This window comes from Myotis daubentonii, chromosome 8 (genome assembly GCF_963259705.1).
Source record: "Myotis daubentonii chromosome 8, mMyoDau2.1, whole genome shotgun sequence".
Taxonomy (NCBI): domain Eukaryota; kingdom Metazoa; phylum Chordata; class Mammalia; order Chiroptera; family Vespertilionidae; genus Myotis; species Myotis daubentonii.
This window is the reverse complement of record NC_081847.1, coordinates 56,557,401-56,579,133: the sequence shown is the minus strand read 5'-3', so window position 1 is coordinate 56,579,133 and position 21,733 is coordinate 56,557,401. Positions and strand designations below refer to the sequence as shown.

The following is a 21,733-nucleotide window of genomic DNA, read 5'->3' as shown; positions in this document are numbered from 1 at the left end:
CCAGCCAATAGCCTTCAAGACTTAAACAGCTTCTACCACTAAGCTTTCTGTTGGTATTATCAGTACTGTTTTTAAATATTCTATTTTATTCTATTCAAGAACATATCTTCCTTGTAAAGAATTTAAAAAATAAAAGGTATAAATTAGAAAAGAAAATCACTTGTAATAGGAACAATAACATTTTGGTATACTACATTTCTTCTTGCCTTTTTTTCTTTGCATGTCTTGACAATCTCTAAAGACTGAAACCAATTATATTTAATTTTGAAAACTGATTTTTGGCCCTAGCCGGCTTGGCTCAGTGGATAGAGCGTCAGCCTGCAGACTGAAGGGGCGCAGGTTCGATTCCGGTCAAGGGCATATGCCTGGGTTGCAGGCTCAATCCCCTCAGTAAAGGGTGTGCAGGAAGTAGCCAATCAATGATTCTCTCTCATCCTTCATGTTTCTATTCTCTCCCTCTCTCTTCCTCTCTGAAATAAATAAAAACATTTTTTTAAAAAAGAACTGATTTTTAAAATTTAACTGTAAATATTTTACATTCTCACAAGTCTACACTGTGGGTTGGACATGAATTATTGAATTTTATAAGTAGAAGGAGCCTTACATCAGATACCACACTTTCATGGTATCAACATAAGTTACATGTCTAGCCCAGGTTTCCCAACTCTTCCATCCCAAGATCCAGGGCTTTAGATGTCGGACAACAAAATCCCAATACCACTACTACTAACAGCAGCTAACACTCACTGAATACTTACTGTTTATATTAATTCACAAAATAGTCCTATGAATCAGATACTGCTATCATCTCTACAGAGCAGGAAGATGAAATATGGTGAAATGAAGGAGACTGCTCAGAGTCACACAACTATTCAAGGAACCAGTACTCGAACCCAAGCAGTCTGGCCCACATTTTTAGTCATTCCATCCTTCTCAAAGTCCTCCAACTATCTCATTCACTTACCTGTAATTTCTGTGGTTACATGGAAGCCATACAGACCTAAAAATTTAATTCATGCAGTTTGAAGCTTCTAACCAATTGAAAATTTAAGTCTATCTACATGAAAAGCTGATTAAAAATGTTTACTCTCTCTAATAAGGTGATCTAAATATTTTATCTTTCCTCAGTATGCCTTTCTGTGGAAAGCGGCTTTTTTATTTTATAAACACTCTTAGATAGAGGGGCTTATTTTGTTTCTTACTACTAATTCTTTCATAACCATCTCTGATTATGAGAAATAAACTAGAAGCTTTAAATATGTTAAACCTTGGTACACTACATAGAAGAGGGGCAAAGCTTAAATAACCAACTCATTTAAGTTTCAATAAAAAAAACACACACACACACACAAAAAAACCTTTTCCCTTATCCTGAAACAGACAGCTAAAGAGGAAGATACTGACTCATTCAGGTAAAGTGCAGACATTTTGCTTCTGAAATGCCCATGCTCCTTCTGCTTGATCATTCCAGGTGGCCATATGCTACATCAGCTCCAGACCCCACTCCAGCAATGTCAACTGTGATGGGGTGTTTTTCAGTGGACTCCTCTTGTACCTCTGTGACTCTTTTGTAGGTGCTGATCTTCTTAAGAAATTTAAATTTCTAAAAGGTAAATCAAATTTAGTATTTTGCTTGTGAATGCTATTGGTTCCCATTGGGCAAAATACAGAGGTGAAAAGTATATTTTAAAAAGCACTTTAACAGTCATTTTTTGCCAGTAAATTGAGTATCTTGGTTTCAACTGAGGAATCAAGTCTTGATATACTAAGATGAATACTAGATGAATAGCCAGATTTGTGACATTAAATGTTTCGCCACTATTAATTTTAGGAAGGAATCGATGCAAGAAGAGAAGTAATGCTTCTCATATAACCTAATTTTAATAAAAATCAGGTTACTGAGTTATGACAAGTATGCACTATACAAAGAGTTAGTTAGATTTGCCTAAGAACAAACTGTAAATCAGGCATCACGAATAATCCTGACAAGATGACCTCCGAGGTCAGTGAAAAAAGTAAGGTTCAGAATACTGTGTACAGCATATTACCACTTTATGAGTATAGGTGAAATTAGGTAATTATATACACACCCACACAAAAACCACACATCTGGAGCAGTAGTGGGGGGTGACTGCCTTGCAGGGGACATTTGACCACCATCTGGAGTTATTTAGATTGTCACACTGCTGCTGCTGGCAATATAGTAGGTAGAAGCCAGGGATGTTCCTAGACATCCTACAAGAACAGAGGAGCCCGCCCTGGTGATATGCATGTGACGATGGAACAGGACGTGTGCCATTGCTTCTGCCACCATCTGAAACACCCAGTCTTTAGAAAGGCTCAGAACTGCCTCCTGGGCATGGCCATGGACACTCCCTGCCAAGCAACATAAGAGTGAGAAAGCTCATATCCAAGGTGACCTAAAGGGTGATGGAGAGAACTGTAAGCAGGCATGTTGACTGTTGTCCTTGTTGCTGTTGGACTGAATCCAGGAGATGGAGAGCTGGAGACGTTAATACCGAAATCCAGGGCGTGCCATTGCGAGGCCTCCAGGGCTCCCATATATTTCTGATTTTACTTATTATCACAGAGTAGATTTAAAATCTATTCATTAAAAATAATCTTTTTTTAGCCCTAACTAGTTTGGCTCAGTGGATAGAACGTCGGCCTGCGGACTGAAGGGTCCCAGGTTCGATTCCGGTCAAGGGCATGTACTTTGGCTGCGGGCACATCCCCAGTAGGTGGTGTGCAGGAGGCAGCTGATCAATGTTTCTCTCTCATTGATGTTTCTAACTCTCTATCCCTCTCCCTTCCTCTCTGTAAAAAATCAAAATGTATTTAAAAAATAATCTTTTTTTAGATTCTGGGCGACATAGAAATTTAAGTATGTAGTTATTACCTTATGTACCTTTGTTTTCCTTTTAATTTTACCCTCCCCCATTTTATATAATTTTTACTTTTCAATTGGATTACATTCAATATTATTTTGTATTAGTTTCAGGTATACTGCAAAGTAAAATGTCCCCTCAGTATTTCTGGTACCCACCAGACCCCATATATACAGATCACAGTACAACTGACTGTACTCCCTACGCTGTAATCTGTTACTAATAGAGTTTGTGTATACGCTTCTGGGTTGTGCTGATACATTGATAGGCAAATAGTGTTTTAAGCGCTTACACTGGCCACACATTTTCTCTGCATTAAACATGCTTTTATATCATTCCTACTGAATTTATTCAACTAACTTGTTGAAATAATTCCAATTAATTGGAACTGCTCCGGTTAAAAATACTCAATTTATATGTAGATTAAAAACTAGCTTTTCTCCTAATTATAGATCCTTCTCATTAATCTGCCTCGCAGTGTTTCTGAGAGTTCAAACTGTACAACACTGTTCAAAACTGAAGAATATTAGGTGTCAGTGTCTTTACTCTGCTCACTGTGATACTGCAGAGAAATTATTCTTCATCACTGCTCAGCAAAATCATTGTATATGCTTAATCATCACTTGTATTACTTCATCTTATTTTTTCCAGTTTCCTTGCATTATATTGTCTCTGTTATTGGTTTTTAAGAGCTTATTTATAACTAAAGATGTTAACCATTTCTCAGGCACTGCAAATGAAATACCATGTTTTTTATTACTATTTTACTCTGGTGTTTTACTTTTTGGTTGTATCAAACTTGTGTATTTTTTTTTATATATATTTTATTGATTTCTTACAGAGAGGAAGGGAGAGAGATAGAGAGTTAGAAACATCGATGAGAGAGAAACATCGATCAGCTGCCTCCTGCACATCTCCTACTGGGGATGTGCCCACAACCCAGGTACATGCCCTTGACCGGAATCGAACCTGGGACCTTTCAGTCCGCAGGCCAATGCTCTATCCACTGAGCCAAACCGGTTTCGGCAAACTTGTGTATTAAATATAATCATGTTCTATTTTAAAAAAAACAAAACAAAAAACAAAAGAACTGAGCAGCCCCACAACCAAGAATAATCCAGTCCTATAGAGCTAAGGTTGAGAAATCCTACTTGAGAGTAACACATGAGAAACATTATAGCATTGGTTTTAACACTGGTTACCACAGGGGGAGGCAGGGTATAATTGGGAGATTTTTCACTTTACACTCCTTCAGACTTTTGAATCTGTAATACTACTTATTCAAAATAAACAATAAATTTAAATGATGGGTTACTTACCTAATATGTTGGTTCTCAGATGTGTTCACTTAGGGCAGCAGTTCTCAACCTGTGGGTCGCGACCCCTTTGGTGGTCATAGGACCCTTTCACAGGGGTCGCCTAAGACCATCCTGCATATCAGATATTTACATTACCATTCATAACAGTAGCAACATTACAGTTATGAAGTAGCAACGAAAATAATTTTATGGTTGGGTCACTACATGAGAAACTGTATTTTAAGGGCCAGAAGGTTGAGAACCACTGACTTAGGGGATACATTGTAGAGAGGTGGTCAAGTTCCTTATCAATTCCTGAGCCTAAAATGCACTTCTGCTTTTTTTTTTCCCAAAGGTGCTACCCTGTGTGTCATTTGCCAAGACAGAAGCTCCTTACGCCAGACAATTGTCCGCTTAGAACTAGAGGATGAGTGGCAGTTCCGCCTCCGGGATGAATTTCAAACTGCTAACAGTAGTGAAGACAAGCCCCTGTATTTTCTTACTGGACGTCATGTATGAACTTTTGAAGAGACCAAAAATAGCAAAGGGATGCCTAGGGGGAGTGGGGCAGAAACAATTATTTGGGGTTTTTTTCCTTTAAAGTACAATCACTGTGGAGCAAAGTGCAACATATTTGTCTGTTCTCCAAAGAATGCCCCAAATCTTTGGGGGCATTACTCTCTTTCAGTTCCATTTCAGGACCTTACATTCAGGTTAACTCCACCTTAGGCAGTTATGCAATTACTTAAGACATGGTCTGCCCGCGGAGCCTGAGGACATACTTTGGAGAACGAACATGGAGTTTGCATTGTTTTTTCTACTACACCTTGTTAGGGGTAAAGCTGACTCTCAGCATTAGCTAGCCTGAATGTGTTACATGAGACACCATTGGTGTGGAATTAATTGAAGATTAACGTTTGAGGCCTGAACCCTCAGTTTCTCTTCAGATCTGTACTTTGGTACAGTATTACTCAGGGGTCTGAAATGATAGAATGTAGAAGATATTTGTATTTAAAAAAAGAAGTAGCTTTGTCTTTCTCTGTGCAGTGTTAGTTTAAGATTTATAATCTTATATGTATTGAAACTTTTGGCAAAATTTCCACAGGAGTTTAAAGTTTACTATTTAAACTGAACAAACAAATCAGTAAATGCAGAGCAGGCACTGTGTATATAGCAGCTTCTCCTTGCTTAAATTACTTTGCTTTTTCCATTCTTTAAAAATGTTTCCAGTCTCTAAGCACACCATGTCTATGAGAATATGGAACAGTGATTAATCTTGTATAAGAAGAAACCTGATTCAGTAGTTGAGCCAATTAAGGAACTTTTGGCAGTCACCACACGCCCACCCTGCTTGGTTGTAATTAAGCAGTTGACACCAGCAAAGTTACATGTCAGGCAATGGCTCTGTATGGAGTGGAACTAGTTTGTTTCTTTTCAGAGACTCAAGCAAAGCTTCCTTTAAAAGATACACTTAGGGATAAGGACACATATGTAATACCTTAATAATAATAAAAATGAATAAATAAAAGATACATTTAATGAACATTTTATCTGCCTATACGGACAACTACACAGAAATTGATGAAAAGGGAAATGAGCTCACAGAGGCAGAACTGTCTTTCAGTAGATTCTTTTGTAAGGAGTAAGGAAGATTCCATTAAAAAGTCTTTGACTCATTAAAATCAGCAAGGGAAGGGTTTGTTCAGTTTCAATAGTAGGAGGCATAAGTTTCTATAAATTTCTCACCATTATTTTAAAATTAAAAACAGATTTTTAAAAAATGTTCTAGAACTAAATCTATTGGAAGTTTACTCTTAAATTACTCCAATTCTCATCACACAACTTCTTGACATTTTTCTCATTAGCCCATATGTACCACTTTATCCCCACTTAACATGGCCATTTTTACTTGAATTATCTTATTTATGGCCTGAAACTACTGAAAGGGGGTCTACTAAGCCTGCATTTACTTAGAACAAATAGTGTTGATTGACCAGTTTTATTAGCTTGTGATAACAAGGAGTTTACAGCTAGTAAGATGGAATATACTAACCTGAAAATGGTTTGCAGATCCTTGGTTTTAATATAGTTACTTAAGATGCTTTAAATATATTTTGAATGAACAATTCTTTTAAACCCCATTTTTAATTGTCCTTAAAAGAGGGTCTGATCTGCCTTATGTATGCTTTAAAAATACTCCCTAATTTTAGTATAACAGAATTTTTGGCAAAGGTACGTTTTGTAGTAGGTTGATTTAGATATGAATGTATTTCAAATGTTCCTGTTTGGTTGAAAGGGCCTAATGCAGACGATATCAAGAAACCCACTGTTTGTGCAATATTCCAATTATATTACTATATAGGGCAAATAAAATACTTGAAATAATTCTAAAATAGTTGTACCTGGCTGGGACAGATGGCTTCTCAGGTTTTCTTCTGGCTTTATGGCTTCATAGTCTGAAGAACATTTTTAAAGTAGTTAATTAAATGCAGGTACTCCATATTAGTTTAGGCTGCACTCTGAAAAATCAAGTGATTATAATCTCTTAAATACTATTTAACCCTGTGGAAGGAAATACCAGAATAAAGTCAAAAGACCATCACCCCAATGATAGACAGTTCAAATTGATCTGCCTATTCTTTTCAATGTCATTCTTACTAAGGTTTAAATCTTTTAAAATCACCTTAACAGTATAATTCTTTAGAGAATGTTAGGTCCTTCTCCTTTAAGGATAAAATTGCACAAGCACAGGACACCATGATTTGTTAATACATACCTTGGTGTGTTCAGCTTCAAGCCTTGCCATTCCTTAGCAACATTGTGGTATGAATGTGTTCTCTAGGCCTCCATAATAATTAACCTATGGACCTGTTGAACTATGACAGTTCACACAGGTTAATACTGAATGTAAAGTAAAATTAGAATTGTTGTATTCAGTTGTGGTTTTTTTTGGCTGTAATTTATGCAAATGCTTTTTTTTTTTTTTTTTTTTAGAAAAGGAGGCACCTGTGTTAACTTTATTACTGTAAAATTTTCTTAACCAAAATTTGGTGAATTTCACTAGTCTACCTCACATTTTGTTTATGATTTTAAATTGTCTTAAGTTGTGTCTACAGTATGTTGTCCTTCCATTTAATTTGGTATTAAAATTCTCTCACACCCAAAATAAAAAAGTTTGTCTTCTTTAACTTTGATATATTCATAAATGGAATGAGCTCCCTGACTCTGACAGTGTCCAAGAAAGGCTGGAAGTCCATATATCACAGGTTGGATGACTCTTAAGACTCTACTATCCTGGCATAACAGTCCATCAAAGTGTTAAATAACTATCCACAACGATGTCCATTTGCAGAGTTCCACATAATTATGGAAAACAGATCTATGAATGATTATTCAAGAGATGTTAGAAATAGTCATTGTACACATATCCCCAATCTTTTATTTATAGATGACAACTGTACTCACTTTGCTGTCCTTCGTTGAGGCAGAATGGTTTGCAAGAACTGTGTAATATGACATAAGATGTTAATCTCCCAATTTCTAAACTCGAACTAATTTTACCAAATTAGGAGAGTAACTGCTATTCCAGAATGCCTTTCAGTTAGTTCTATAGACTGTTAAAATAATAGACTTTTATATAGAACCATGAAAACAGTCTCCTAGGCCAAAGGCTCCCATTACCTTGGGAGGGGCAATAAATACAAGTATGATGACAAATTCAAGAGCAAATAGAAACTGCCAGTGTTCCACTACATATTCCAAAACAGTTGCCTTGGAAAGACTAAAAGCTGTGAAACTGTCGTACCTTCCTATTCGGCTACCTAGACTAGAACAACATCCAGGGACAAACATTTCTTGGAAGTCTCTTTAGTCACTGTAATTGGCCCTTAAATTTCCTCTAGGTCTAAGATAATATTGCTGTTAACACTGAAACCCTGGCTTCATTGAAAAACCCTCACTAAAGGTGATTCCAGGAAGGTGAGGCTAAGGACAAAGCCATTCACACTGTATTTTCCTTAGTATTTACTTCAGTGACCATGACAAAAGATGGACCAAGTTATATAAGAAAGAAAAAGGGAAGTCATGCCTTTAGTAGATACACCAAGTTCACTATTTTATATTATGAACTGGCAAAATAGTGACATAATTCAAACAAAATAAAATCATTGCATGGCCATGCAGACCAGAGCATACCCCAAATAAAATCAAATAGTTCCTGTCTATACCTGTGGTTCCTACAATGTCTATATAATAATCATTTTTATAATGAAACAACTTTTCAATGGCAGCAAAATTTAAAAGCCCCTTTATAAGCAGCAATTGTAGAATCAACCTCCTTTGAAGTTTAACTGTGACTGCTAGTACATACTTACTGTGTCCAAACCTCCGTGACCAATACTGCCTCCACCACTCTGTAGATCCCTCTTCTTTTTCTAAGGTCACTCTTCAGCCTTCAATTGTGATGTGACAGTGTTGACTCTTCTTTTTATTCTTGAGACTCTTCCCGTAGTTTCAATTACTCTTCTTGGGCATGCCATCTCAAGTAATAATGTTCCTCACAACTTTCTCCTACCCTTTCATAAATCTCAGGGTGGTGAGCTCTTCTAAATCTTCAAATAACTATATTCATAAATTCCCTTAATCTCCTAAACTCTAGATCAACATATCCAATTATATACCAAACTAGAGGCCCAGTGCACAAAATTTGTGCACTGGGGGGGAGGGGGGGTGTGTCCCTCAGCCCAGCCTGCACCCTCTCCAATCTGGGACCCCTTGGGGGATGTCCAACTGCCCACAGTCAAACATCCCTCTCACAATCCAGGACTGCTGGCTCCCAACCGCTCGCCTGACTGCCTAACTGCCCCTAACCACTTCTGCCTGCCAGCCTGATCACCCCCTAACCACTCCCCTGCCAGCCTGATCGACAACTAACTGCTCCCCTGCCAGCCCAATCACCCCTAACTGTCCTCCCCTGCCGGCCCGGTCGTCCCCAACTTCCCTCCCCTGCTGGCCTGGTCCCCCCAACTGCCCTCCCCTGCCGGCCTGCTCACCCCTAACTGCTCTCCCCTGCCGGCCTAGTCCCCCCCCCCAACTGCTCTCCCCTGCCAGCCCAGTCCCCCCCAACTGCCCTCCTCTGCTGGCTTGGTTGCCCCTAACTACCCTCCCCTGCTGGCCTGATCACCCACAACTGCCCTCCCCTGTCGGCCATCTTGTGGCTGTGGGCACCGCCATCTTTGAGGGCATGGCAGTCAATTAGCATATTCCCTCCTTATTGGCTGTGGGCACTGCCATCTTTGAGGGCGTGGCAGTCAATTCACATATTCCCTCCTTATTGGCTATGGGCGCCGCTATCTTTGCGATGGCATGAGGGTCAATTAGCATCTTCCCACTTTATTAGGTAGGTTATCGCCACTTGGAAAATATTCAACTACCTTAAAATCTTTACCAAAATTGAGTTCATCCTTCCTATCCAATCCTCCCAACATAATTCTCCAGTATTCCTTTCTCAGTCAATACATCTACTCAATTACCCAAATCAAAATTCCCAATTACCCTAGATCCTTTGCCATGATTCTTCTCTGGTCAGTTATCAACTCGCACCAAATCTTCCACTGTATTGTCTCAGAGTTTATCCATCTTCTCTCATCTTCATCCCATACAACACAGCTTTAGTTCAATGTTTCAAAATTTTTTACTCAGACTCCTTTAGTAGTCTCTTTGTTACCTTCTAAGTTCCAGATTCCTTATTTATAAACTCTACCTCATAAGGTTGTCATGATAACTAAATAAAATAATGCAGCACCATACACAGGGGTGACATACAACAAAAACTCAAATGTTAGATATTATTAATACTATTCTTAAGGAAATACCTAGATTATAAAAGATATGTGAGAGACGATATCTTCAAAAATATAAACATGAAAATAAACTGATTTCCTAATAACATTTAAACCAATCAATATATCCTCTTTATCCCCAGGTCTCCTTGAAACTGCCAAAGTTAGCATCCCTAAAGAAGCATACTATGGCTTACATGGAAACTGGATCTGGATTATGAGATTAACAGTTACTAGAGCAGCTACACTATTCCTGAAAATTTCATCCTATTTTAAAACAATTATGGTCCCTGTCAGGCAAGCATTAAGACCAAGCATAACTACAAAAGTCTCAACCCAAAGGGAAAGGGAGTATCAAAAGTCAGACCATCACTGGGGGGTGTGGGAGGTCAGGGGATTGTCAAGGGCGGGGGGAAAAAAAAGGAAAAAAGAAAAAAAAAGAGAGAAAAAAAGGACACATATGTAATATCCTTTGTAATACTTTAAGCAATAAAATTAAAAAAAATAAAAAATAAAAAGTCAGACCATCATGATGAGTTAGAGGAAAATACTTAAACTGCCTTATCAATTACACCCCTAACAAGTATAGGGCCTTAACCACTCTCTAAATTTAAAAAGCATGTATCTATTGAGAGATAAAATGTACACCTGACTGTTAATCTTAAGGCCCAAACTTTCAGTCATTCTTTAATGGAGATATAATTTCAGCTCATAAAAATAATCTATATTAAATCACTATGGTGCTTCATTCTTGGGCTGTGGCTCTTTATATTCTCATGTCAGGATTTGCCTTTTATTAAAGTTCAGAGGAGTTGTTGCTGACATGCTGATCTTTTGGCAAACTGGTGAAAACTAATCTTTTAAGGAGCCAGCGTTTTCATCATTTTTTAAGATATCAAACTTAAACTCCCTGAAAAAGCACAAATGACAACACACCACTCATTTATTACTTAGAAAAAGCTATCAAGTATTTTATTATTTTATCCTACATTATATACAAGTCATAAAAGGCCACAGCAGTTTTCAACATATAAACCCTTTAAAAGTAGAGGGCACTATGAAGGATTGACAAGTATCAAAATGAAGTCCAGTAATTAGGGTATATACTCAGTGTAGTATTTCTGAGGAATAACAAGCAGATACCAAGTCATTAATATTTAGCTTGCAACTATTTCATGGGTTTTTATAAATCTCTTTGGAGTTCTGTTAACAGCCTAAGTGTGACCAGTTGCCATTTAAGAAGTAAAATCAGAATAAAAGGATAATAAACTTTAGAGGGTACCTTACTAATTCTAGTCATTTATATGTCTCCAAGAAGGAGACTCAATTCTTTACAACCTTCCACTTCTTTCTGCCCTCAAGAGCAGGAAAGAGAGAAATGGAAGGAAAAGCTCAATATTCCAAATTCCTTCTGCTTATTTGGAGCTTTGCTTTTTAGTGGAGATTCCTTCAAAGTATATGTCAGGCCCTTAAAAAATTAGCTTTGAATTCCTAAACACTTAATATTATACCCTTCTTGAATAATAGCTTAAAAACACTGGTTTCCGCTCTGTGAAAATACAATCTTTAAAATTGTAACTGGTATCAGCAGATCAATATATTAAAAAAAATACAGTACCAAACTACACTGGTATATTTCCATATTAAGAACTTCAAAATATACTTATCACTGAGACCATAGTCCTTGCATTAGTTTTCAGTCCACTATGAACAAGTATCTGCTGCATGTAAACATGTCTAAATAACTATAGATAAAATACATTAATCATAAATTTCTGTAAAAGATAATAAAATATCTTCTTTAAAAAACAAAACAATAATAAGCTATTACTGCATTGTTTCCAATTTTATGAAAATGGAACAACCTCATGGCTGTTGCCAGTCCTGAGTTCATTGTAACAAAAATGGCCCTAGTTCCTGGTTAAAGTCAGCAACCAATCCACTCTTCAATAGATGTCTTCTGGTACTGTAGGCAAGATTTTGTTTTAGGTGCTATTTTGTCCATTAATAAAATTATATACCAGAAATTGACCAGTGCCACAGTACTGTGTTGCAAACAGTTTTCCATCAGGCGTGGGATCTGAGAAAGCAATTTCTTCTTTACTCAAATATGAGCCATATATAAAGTTACTCCTATTAAAAATAAGAGGGGTGGGGAAGTGGAAGGGTAAAATAATTATTAATAAGGTTAGGCATCATTAAAATTAGAAAAACCTGTCAAATACAGTTTAAGTAGACTTTTTAGGTAATGTTGTATATGCCAAAAATGTTGAAAATAACTATTCATCTAAAATATAATAATTTGAGGTAAAAAAAAATTTATGAAAGCAACAATGGTTTTTAAAACATTTACCCAACCCTTTTTCATAATAGAAATATTCAACAACCCTGAGTAGAAGGAATTTTCTCAAACTGAAAAAGAACAGCAAGGAACACCAAATGTTAATGGTGGAAGAGTGAAAATTGTTCCCCCAAGATTAGGAACAAGGTAAGGCTATCTCTGCACATACCTCTACTATTCAAAACAATGTACTAGAGTCTAATTAAAAATGAGGTCTGCAATTTTATAGGACACAATATCAATATTTTAAAAAATTAATTGTATTTCTATATATTTGCAATGAATAATCCAGAAACAAGAATGATCAATAAATGAAAAAAGTAAAAATTCTATGTGCTTTAATAGGAAGCTTATTGTGTCAATCTCACTATCACAGAACAAATACAATGGCTATACTGTTTTATGTTTTTATAAACTAGAACAATCTTATGATTGTTATAAAAAGTTTTACAAGGTTTAAAGAAGAAGCAATACCCTTATTTAAGACTATTATTTAGTCAGCTGCATTTTCTAGATTTAGTTCTGAAAGAGCTAAAAACAGACCTGCCTCTTGTCATGAAAAGGGTGGATAGATCTGAGCCCTTCTGAATCATGACTCAGTAATAAAATAAGGGGGAGAAAAGAAACACATAAAGGCGCTAAGATTTCAGAGCCTTAGAATCTCACTTAAAACAATGATGGATGCCCTGGCCGGTTTGGCTCAGTGGATGGAGCGTCGGCCTGCGGACTGAAGGGTCCCAGGTTCGATTCCGGTCAAGGGCATGTACCTTGGTTGCAGGCACATCCCCAGTAGGAGGTGTGCAGGAGGCAGCTGATCAATGTTTCTCTCTCATCAATGTTTCTAACTCTCTATCCCTCTCCCTTCCTCTCTGTAAAAAATAAATAAAATATATTTTAAAAAAACAAAAACAATGATGGATTATTTTGAAAACTGTATCAATAGATAGTAGATACGGATTCTATGAATAAACAAAAACAAGAGCTTGAACTAAAAACCTCATTTGCATGACTAATTTTAACCTTTTCCATTAATCTTTTAGCAAAGGTTCTTTAAAGAACAAAAAACCAAAACATGCAATTCGTCTGAGTCTTTTCCTCAATACCTTCGATTAAAAATCAAGTGATAAAAGCACAAGAAAAATGAATAAAAGGCTTAGATAATTTATAAATAATATTATTAAGTTAAGGCAAGTTTATCTAAAGTACTAAAAAGAATGTGAAGGATTACATTCAAATTACCTTAGACATTCAATCATGCGAGAAGCAATTTTCTTCCTACGCATCATGCTGAATACCCATATTCGACTGATCCCACAGATTGCAGGCTCTGGCAATGTTGAGCAGCACCAGGCTTTTTGTCTTTCAAATCTGACTTTTTCTTCTTCTGACCTGGTCACTGGCAGTTTTTCTTCTATAACTCTGTAGCCCTATAGGTATCAAAATTGGAAAAAATTTTCAAGTAAGAATATTACTTAGCAATTATCTAGTACTAACCTTAGTGAGGAGGTCACTACATTTGTCTTGTTTCTTAACAAACTTATGGGGACTATTTATGGTTTCACATTCATTTTAGGAAATAGATCTGGATCTACATTCTGTTCTAATTCACTTACTAGTTACATAACCAAGAGAGGAAGTTACTTACTTCATTAAGCTTGAGTTCGTTACCTATAAATTGGAAATATCCATTTCTTTCTGAGAATTGTTGAGAAACTGAATAAGGTAATACATACAAAGCACCTTGTCATCATGGTTGACACAATAGGAACTGAATGCTAGTTTTCTCTACCTCCCACATCCTAAGGGCCAGCAAAAGTACATCTTAAGAACTCAGCAGCCATAACAATGGTTTTTGTGATTGCTGCCATAATTCTAGGGTTCACGGCTATGTGGGAACTAGGAATAGGGATGGCAGAGTAATCAAGAATTTAGAAAAGTACTTTTCCCCACACGCTCATCTCTTTCTTAAAAAAACCAAAGTGCTTTAAAAACATACATCTTCTCCACCAGTCTAGTATTAAACTTAAAATAATTAGACAATACAATTAAGAATTAACAACAACAACACAAAAAGCAAGCATTACATATCTATCTTCTAGTCTAAACACTTCTACTACAAGTCATTTTAGAACTAGGTAAGATAGAAAAAAACATAAGGGTTTTGCACAATGTAAAATTAACTCAATTTCAATATGGCAAGCTTTCATGAGTTAGTCATTTTATATAAAATTAATATTCCCAAACTCCTCTATCAGCTATTGATTGAAATCAATTTTGTTATTATAAACAGCAAGATTCATAAAACTGCACAATTTCAGGCTGAATTTTTTTTTTAAAAAATAGCTTCACGTACAGAAATTAACTCACACACTTATTTTGACTTATTAGAAAATTTCTTGATGAAGTACACCTTTGCAAGCAACCTAAAAGATACCAACTGAATAGAAGTCAAATTCAATAAGTATTTAATTCATCAGTAAGAACTCAGCTAAAAAGAGACAAATTTCAAATGGGGTATGCCTCAAAGTGAGCATGATTAAGGAGAGTTCAGGATCTTTTGTTTTCTTGTTAGTCTGTTACTACTTAACTCTCATAATGTGAACATATTCCTTTTACTGATTCTACTGCTTCTGTTTTTGTACAATTTAGATCCTAAATGCAAGCCAACTCATCATCTAGATTTCAACCAAAGAAGTGGTGACCTATTTTGGAGGTGGGCAACTTTTTATAAAAGGCCATCTGGTCTCTCTTGCAACTATTTAACTCAATCTTTGTAGTGTGAAAGAAACCACAGACAATATGTAAGTAAATGGGCATGGCTATGTTACCATAAAAGTTTATTTACAAAAACAGACTGGATTTTGACCTAGAGCTATAGTTTTCCAACTCTTTATTCCAATACAGAAGGGACTAATTGGTACAGACATTACATTAGTATCCAACATGGAAACTTCCTAAATAAAATTTAAAAGTATTTTTGATTTATACAATTTTTATCTTACATACTTGACTTGAGAAACTAATATCCACTGATAATACAGCTCTATTGTTGTAAAGAATCACACACAGAAATTTTGCATTCACACTCTTCCTTACATTAAATGTTCATAAATTTACTAGGATTATGTTATTCAAGATTACATAATAAACTCTTTAAATGTCAAACTACATATGAACACTCTAAAAATCACTTACCCATTGGATATGTTCTGCAATTAGACAGCCAACTACTTTCTTATCATTAGAAATAAAGAGAAGAGTTTTAGTTCTGGAATAGCACATTAGTGGAGCCTGCTGGAAACCTAAATCATTATCAACCATCTCTCTAATTTCGTCAACCTGTCAAGTAAAGAACAGTATTTTAAAAAAAATAATGAAAGCATTGTATATATGTAAAAATATACAATTTCAAGTCAATAAATTGAGTATATCATTCTGAGGACATCCTCTAATGCAGCGGTTCTCAACTTGTGGGTCACGACCCCTTTGGGAGTCGAATGACCCTTTCACAGGGGTTGCCTAAGACCATCGGAAAACACATATTGAATATATAATTACATATTGTTTTTGTGATTAATCACTATGCTTTAATTATGTTCAATTTGTAACATGAAAATACATCCTGCATATCAGATATTTACATTACGATTCATAACAGTAGCAAAATTACAGTTATGAAGTAGCAACGAAAATAATTTTATGGTTGGGGGTCACCATAACATGAGGAACTGTATTAAAGGGTCGCAGCATTAGGAAGGTTGAGAACCACTGCTCTAATGAGTTCTTTTAAATGACTCTGCTACCAACAACTGTTTTTCAAACCCTGTGGACCAACTTACAAAATGAGGGGGAAAACTGCAGAGTGATGCTAAGCCCAGTTTAGGGAACAAGAAAAATGAGAGGTCCTATAATAGGCAATGAAAACATTAAGGCTTCCCATTAAGAAGCATCACAGAGAGAACTTCACTGGAATGTTCGCCAGGAAAGCCACTTTCCTTTCCAAGCCTTAACTAGTACTCTTATCAGTAAAATGAAGTGGGCACAGAGAAAAGAAACACATTTACTCATTAACCATTTGTAGGCCAGACATTATGCAAAGTTATGAATATTATCTCACTTAAATCCAACATCTCTTAGAGGTCTATGGTTCCTCACTTTACTTATGGAAGCAATAAAATTCAAAATTAAGCAACTTTCCCATATCAGATACTGAACATCTAAAAATCAAGGAACAGGGATTTGAACCCCTAATATTAATATGGCATCAAACTGTGCTTCCTTTAGTTTACCTCCTAGAACTGTGGTCAAAGTCAATGATAAGCTCAAACCTTTGTAGGAACTCAAAGTCCAGATTTTTGTAGGCACTTAAAGATTAGCATCTTTTCCAGTTACAAAATAATCTGCAAATATTCAGTCCACTAAACATGGATTTGTGCTACTAAATTTAAAATGCAAATAACCCCTAAGAGGGTTAAATATTCACATCTCTGAGTTACAGAATACCATATAATACATCCCTTATTTAATGATTAATGATGAAAACCCAACTCCTATTCCTGGAACAGTATCTCACAACTCCTGATTTGATTCCTAAAGGTAAATGACTCACAATACCCTAGATTTTAATTTTTAGCCTATTATGGGTTATTAACTAGTAACATACTGAATTGTAGGTTAAGATTTTGCCCTGAGAAACTAAAGAGGAAATTAGCATTTACTGAGGAGTCTTACTAATAAGAAAAGTCTGGATGCCATATATGATTGTTTAGCAAAATTCCCACTGTGTGTTTCTAAATGATCATAGTTGGAATTCCAAAATTTCCATAATTTGATTTTCATTAAGTCAATCATTAATCCAACATTAATTCAACAAGTATTTGTTTTTATGCAAGGATCAATGTTTCAAAAGACAGGTGGCATATTTACATGTCATTCTAAATGCTAGTCTATACTTGTTAGGCAGTGGTAAAATGGAAGTTTATTTGGGAATCTGGGATTGTCCAGTCATATATACAGTGTTATCTGAAAAGTCAGGAACCACAGGATAAACTTTAAGTAGAATGTCAGCTAAATTTTCAAATAATAGGTTCAAAGTATTTTCCTTAATCTCCTTTTTAGGTGAAGTATTCCTAAATTTAAAGAGATCCCATTGTTAACCTTAAAAAAAGTATATTATTTTCCTTTTATTTCTAGAAATTCTGGACACAGTCTAGTGTAATTAAGCTTTTCAAATAAATGCCTGGACTCATTGCTTTACATTATGAGGAAATTTCTGGAGACTGAAGAAAAACATGTTGAACATATTATTTGAAATATAATTAACATATTACGTAAAATAAGTTTACCCTATTGTTCCCTGACTTGTAAGATATTCTATATAATGAAATGGTTCCAGATTTCATTATTTCTCTGGTTCATTTCTTTGAACCCTTAAAATATAGAATTCTAAGTTGCACTAAAACTTGGCTCACACTAGATATGAGGATTAAGTTTGCTATATTATACAAGGTTGGTAAAAGTAGATTTATAGTTGTATGTACAGAAAATACAATGATAAGTAATAATACAAGAGTAAACTCTGTGTTTCTCATACTCACAACTATAAACCTACTTTTGGCTCACTCTGTATTTACCAGATCAAATGTATCTTGTTCTTTTTCTCTTAACATGACTATCTCATGCTTAATTTCAGGATTACTAAAACCTACTACTAGATTCCCTCTGCAATAAGTTTTTATTTAGAAATCTATTCTCAGAATGAAAACTCACATTTATTAATTTTGTTTTCTAAATTATGATTCAAATTTCAATTTTAATCCTGATTCTTAAAATTTGTGAGGCATTATTAATTAACTAGCATGATTTCTGTACCATCACTAAAATTACTGATAATATAGAATAGTAATCAAGTCACTGAAAATTCAGTTCACATGTGCTGGACACACTACAGTTTAACCATGATTTTTTAGTTGAGTTTTATTCTTTAAATGCTGATTTCTTGTTTTCAGAACTGGGGTTTAAATGTGCTATGCTAGTATGTGTTATTCTCTTAAAATTAGCTGCAAAATTATTTTAGCCATTCTACAAGAAATTTCACTAGAAATTTACCTTTTTCAGGGCATACTTTGGGTCTTCAGGAAGAACCATTATTATCCTGCCATCAGGATATTCAGCCAAAATCCTTTCTTTTTTCCAGCCCTAGATTAAAACAAAAGAAGAAATTTTATGTACATTTCATTCATCATATTCATGTACAAGAAAAAATATCAATGTGTCTAAAAATTGCAAACATGAAAAAGTTATATGCTTATTAATGTTTAACTAATGACAAGATAAATCAGCAATTTTGTTAAGCATACAATAGGTACAATGCAAGCTAATATCTTTATACTACTCACACAGAGATATCACAAGGCTATTTTTAATTTATCATTTCCCATTTATTAATTTTGAAAATCACACACCAAAAGCAAGCCCCTTAAAAGTCAATGATTCCCAAAACCTAAAAGATAACTCTCCTAGTTCTTGATAAAAGAAAGAAACTCAAATTTCTTTGGAACATGGTTACCTCCACAAACACACACTCATGGTTTTATGTCTAGCATGCCAAAGACCTCCAGGAGGTTTTAAATGAACTGATTTGCATGCAGTAGCCCAACATGTAAGGAATAAGTGTTTACTCTTATTGGTCACAACTATCAAAGTCACAAGAAGGAGACTGTAAAAATATAACTACCTTCTAAGAATCTAATAGGGAAGGAGAGGCTACGTTGTGTGTATCTGAAGTTAAACATACTCAAAAAAAGAGAGGTAATAAACTCTTCTTCAGATCCACACTCGTGGTGATTAATGAGCAGAACCTGCATGAAAAACAAAACAAAACAAAAGCCACTTAAATCTAGTAAGATGGGACTGAACCAGAGGTTAAAACTAGGAGCTTTAAATAATAAGCACAGAAGGAATGAGCTTAACTGGTTGTTCCAGTTGTCTTACCCAACCAACTTCACATGAAAAAGCCTTTCAAGAAGCAATATGTACTTCTGAAGCATTAAGAGGCTCCTTCCTAAATAGTTTCTAATAAATCAGATAAAATGCATTTCCTCAAATGGTGTCAATGAGGCAGATGAGTACAATGAAGGAATAAAGAGTGCACCATCACTCTCTCCCCAACCCCAAACCAAAGAGGATAAAGAAAAGGAAATTTATTAGTCAACCAAAAATGGGTTCTATGAGAATCACTTTCTACTATAACTACTAATTTTAATAATATTTTAATCTTTTGAAAACAGGTCTTTGGCCATTTTTAACTATCACAGACATTTACCATGTCTAAAGGAAAAATTTTACCCTAAGGAAAAGCTACTTAACTTATTTTTCTAAAGAATGTGTAATTAAACATTTAAAAGAAAAACTCATTGTTCTCATTTATTCTGTTTTTAAGTAGAACAAACCTTTATTTCAGGTCCCTGAATACTGTCTATTTAAAATAAAATGAATTAAAGCCAGAGCACCCAAATGACTTATTTTCTATGTGCTTCTCTCCAAGAAACAAACACAACAAATAATTGGCATTAAAAATATTTAGATGTTTTGTCAAACACTTAAGAGTGCTTAATATTCACCCTAGTTGGTTTGGCTCAGTGGAGCATCGGCCTGTGGACTGAAGGGTCCCAGGTTCGATTCCAGTCAAGGGCATATGCCCAGTTTGCGGGCTCAATCCCCAGTAAGGGGCGTGCAGGAGGCAGCCGATCAATGATTCTCTCTCATCATTGATGTTTCTATCTCTCTCCCTCTCCCTTCTTCTCTGAAATTAATAAAAATATGTTTTTAAAAAAAGAGTGCTTAATATTCAATTATATCTTAACAAAAAGAAAAAAACTGCTTAATGCTAAAGCACAATACTAGATACCCAATATAAGGGGTTAATGTCACAAACTATAATCCAGAGCTGTGAGCACAGCAGAACATCTTTAATCTAGATATGTTTTTGTTCTCTCTCCATACACTAAAAAAAAAAAAAAAAAGCTACAATGTTTTGGAGGAGTTTCTACCTTAGACTCTATGTTTACCTACATTTGAAAAAAGCAATAGATAAGAATAATAACCTTGATGTTAGCAAAGGATGGCCAACTGCTAAACTCAATTCCTTCTCTTAAGTTTATTTCAAAAATAAATAACCCATAGCTCTGTCCCATCAAGGGAGAAGGGGGAGAAGGAGGGAAACTGGGGCAGAAATCAATTTTCCTAAAATTGCCACATTGCTTTATAGTTTACAAGATCTAGAATTTAATTAAAAGGTGATGACTCCATCTTGCTCCATAAACCAATTTCCCTTGGTACTGTGGAAAACAGAGTACATATTTCCTGAATTCTTCAATGTTTCTCTCAGAAATTAAGAAATTCCCCTAAGATGAAGAATTACGCTTTTTAAACCTAATCTCTTATAATTTTAGGAAACTGATGGCAATAATCAAATAATGTAAACTGAGCATTTAATTTAAATTAACTCCTATCAGATTCACATGTGTAAAATAAACTGAAATATTTTTACCCCAGAAGTACTCTATAATTTAGCTACCCGATATAACTGTTTTTCTTTTCAAATTGTAAGGGTATTAATATAGTCAAAATGGAAAAATACAAATTTCAAATGAAAAGCCAATATCTAAGCTATAAATATTCTATGTCCATACACCTTATATTTTATTTAGTTAAGTGGTAGGAGGGGGGGGAGGTGCAGAAAAGGCAGATGAAATAAGGAATATAAAGGATCACCACAGTAAGGAACTATAAAAAAGAAAACCCCATATATCTTGGGTAGAAGTAACTGGATAAATGAAACAATTAATATAAACCCCTCAACCAAAGATAAGAATACAAATTTAACTAAAGTCAAGAAAAACCTTTAAATAATTCAACATCTGGTACATATATAAAAAGCCTACATGAAATGAATTGGTGAACTCAGTTCAGATATCCTGGAGGTCTTATTAATGTGAAGGTAACATGTATAGAACAGAAATATATTCCATTTCAGGTAGATTCCATTTCAGATACAGGTAAACAGCAATTACATTAAATTACTATTTTCATAAAATATCTGAAATGGTTCAAAATTATTGAAAACTTTGCTATTTACAGAAACAAATATTTAATAATACCCATTATACCTAAAGTGTACATACATTAAAAAATATGTACTAAAACATTTACTTTGTGGGATCTTTTTTAGTATATTACAAAATCTGAGGTCTTAACTTTCTTTTTTAATTTGATAAAGAAAACCTCTCATAATAGCAAATAAGAGAGAAGGCAAAGGAAATCCCCAAACCATCTATTTGGTATAATATATATCACCACGAATCC

At 35.1% G+C, this 21,733-nt stretch overlaps 2 protein-coding genes and 1 long non-coding RNA gene across 15 annotated transcripts in view; 1 reads left to right on the top strand and 2 right to left on the bottom strand.

The window, feature by feature from the left end:
• GREB1L (GREB1 like retinoic acid receptor coactivator) overlaps positions 1-7,172 on the top strand; it is a 232,024-nt gene extending 224,852 nt beyond the window's left edge. For all 3 annotated transcript variants that reach the window (XM_059706495.1, XM_059706496.1, XM_059706494.1), the window contains 2 exons: positions 1,472-1,610; positions 4,542-7,172. In XM_059706495.1, coding sequence (XP_059562478.1) covers positions 1,472-1,610; positions 4,542-4,705 — 303 coding nt within the window. In that variant the 3' untranslated portion in view covers positions 4,706-7,172. The remainder of the gene's footprint in view (positions 1-1,471; positions 1,611-4,541) is intronic.
• LOC132239733 (uncharacterized) lies at positions 503-6,716 on the bottom strand. Its single transcript, XR_009454135.1, has 2 exons — positions 6,589-6,716; positions 503-1,603 (listed from the first exon to the last, which is right to left on the bottom strand). It is a non-coding gene; the product is annotated as an uncharacterized LOC132239733 (long non-coding RNA).
• Positions 7,173-10,620: 3,448 nt separating the features above from the next.
• The window catches only part of ESCO1 (establishment of sister chromatid cohesion N-acetyltransferase 1), a 39,552-nt gene continuing 28,439 nt past the window's right edge, over positions 10,621-21,733 (bottom strand). For 3 of the 11 annotated variants that reach the window (XM_059706489.1, XM_059706490.1, XM_059706491.1), the window contains 4 exons: positions 18,476-18,565; positions 15,563-15,706; positions 13,607-13,794; positions 10,626-12,159 (listed from right to left, as the gene is read on the bottom strand). In XM_059706489.1, coding sequence (XP_059562472.1) covers positions 12,012-12,159; positions 13,607-13,794; positions 15,563-15,706; positions 18,476-18,565 — 570 coding nt within the window. In that variant the 3' untranslated portion in view covers positions 10,626-12,011. Of the gene's footprint in view, positions 12,160-13,606; positions 13,795-15,562; positions 15,707-18,475; positions 18,566-19,103; positions 19,228-21,733 lie in introns of those variants that run through there. The other 8 variants (XM_059706492.1, XR_009454130.1, XR_009454133.1 and 5 more) reach the window with 8 other exon arrangements.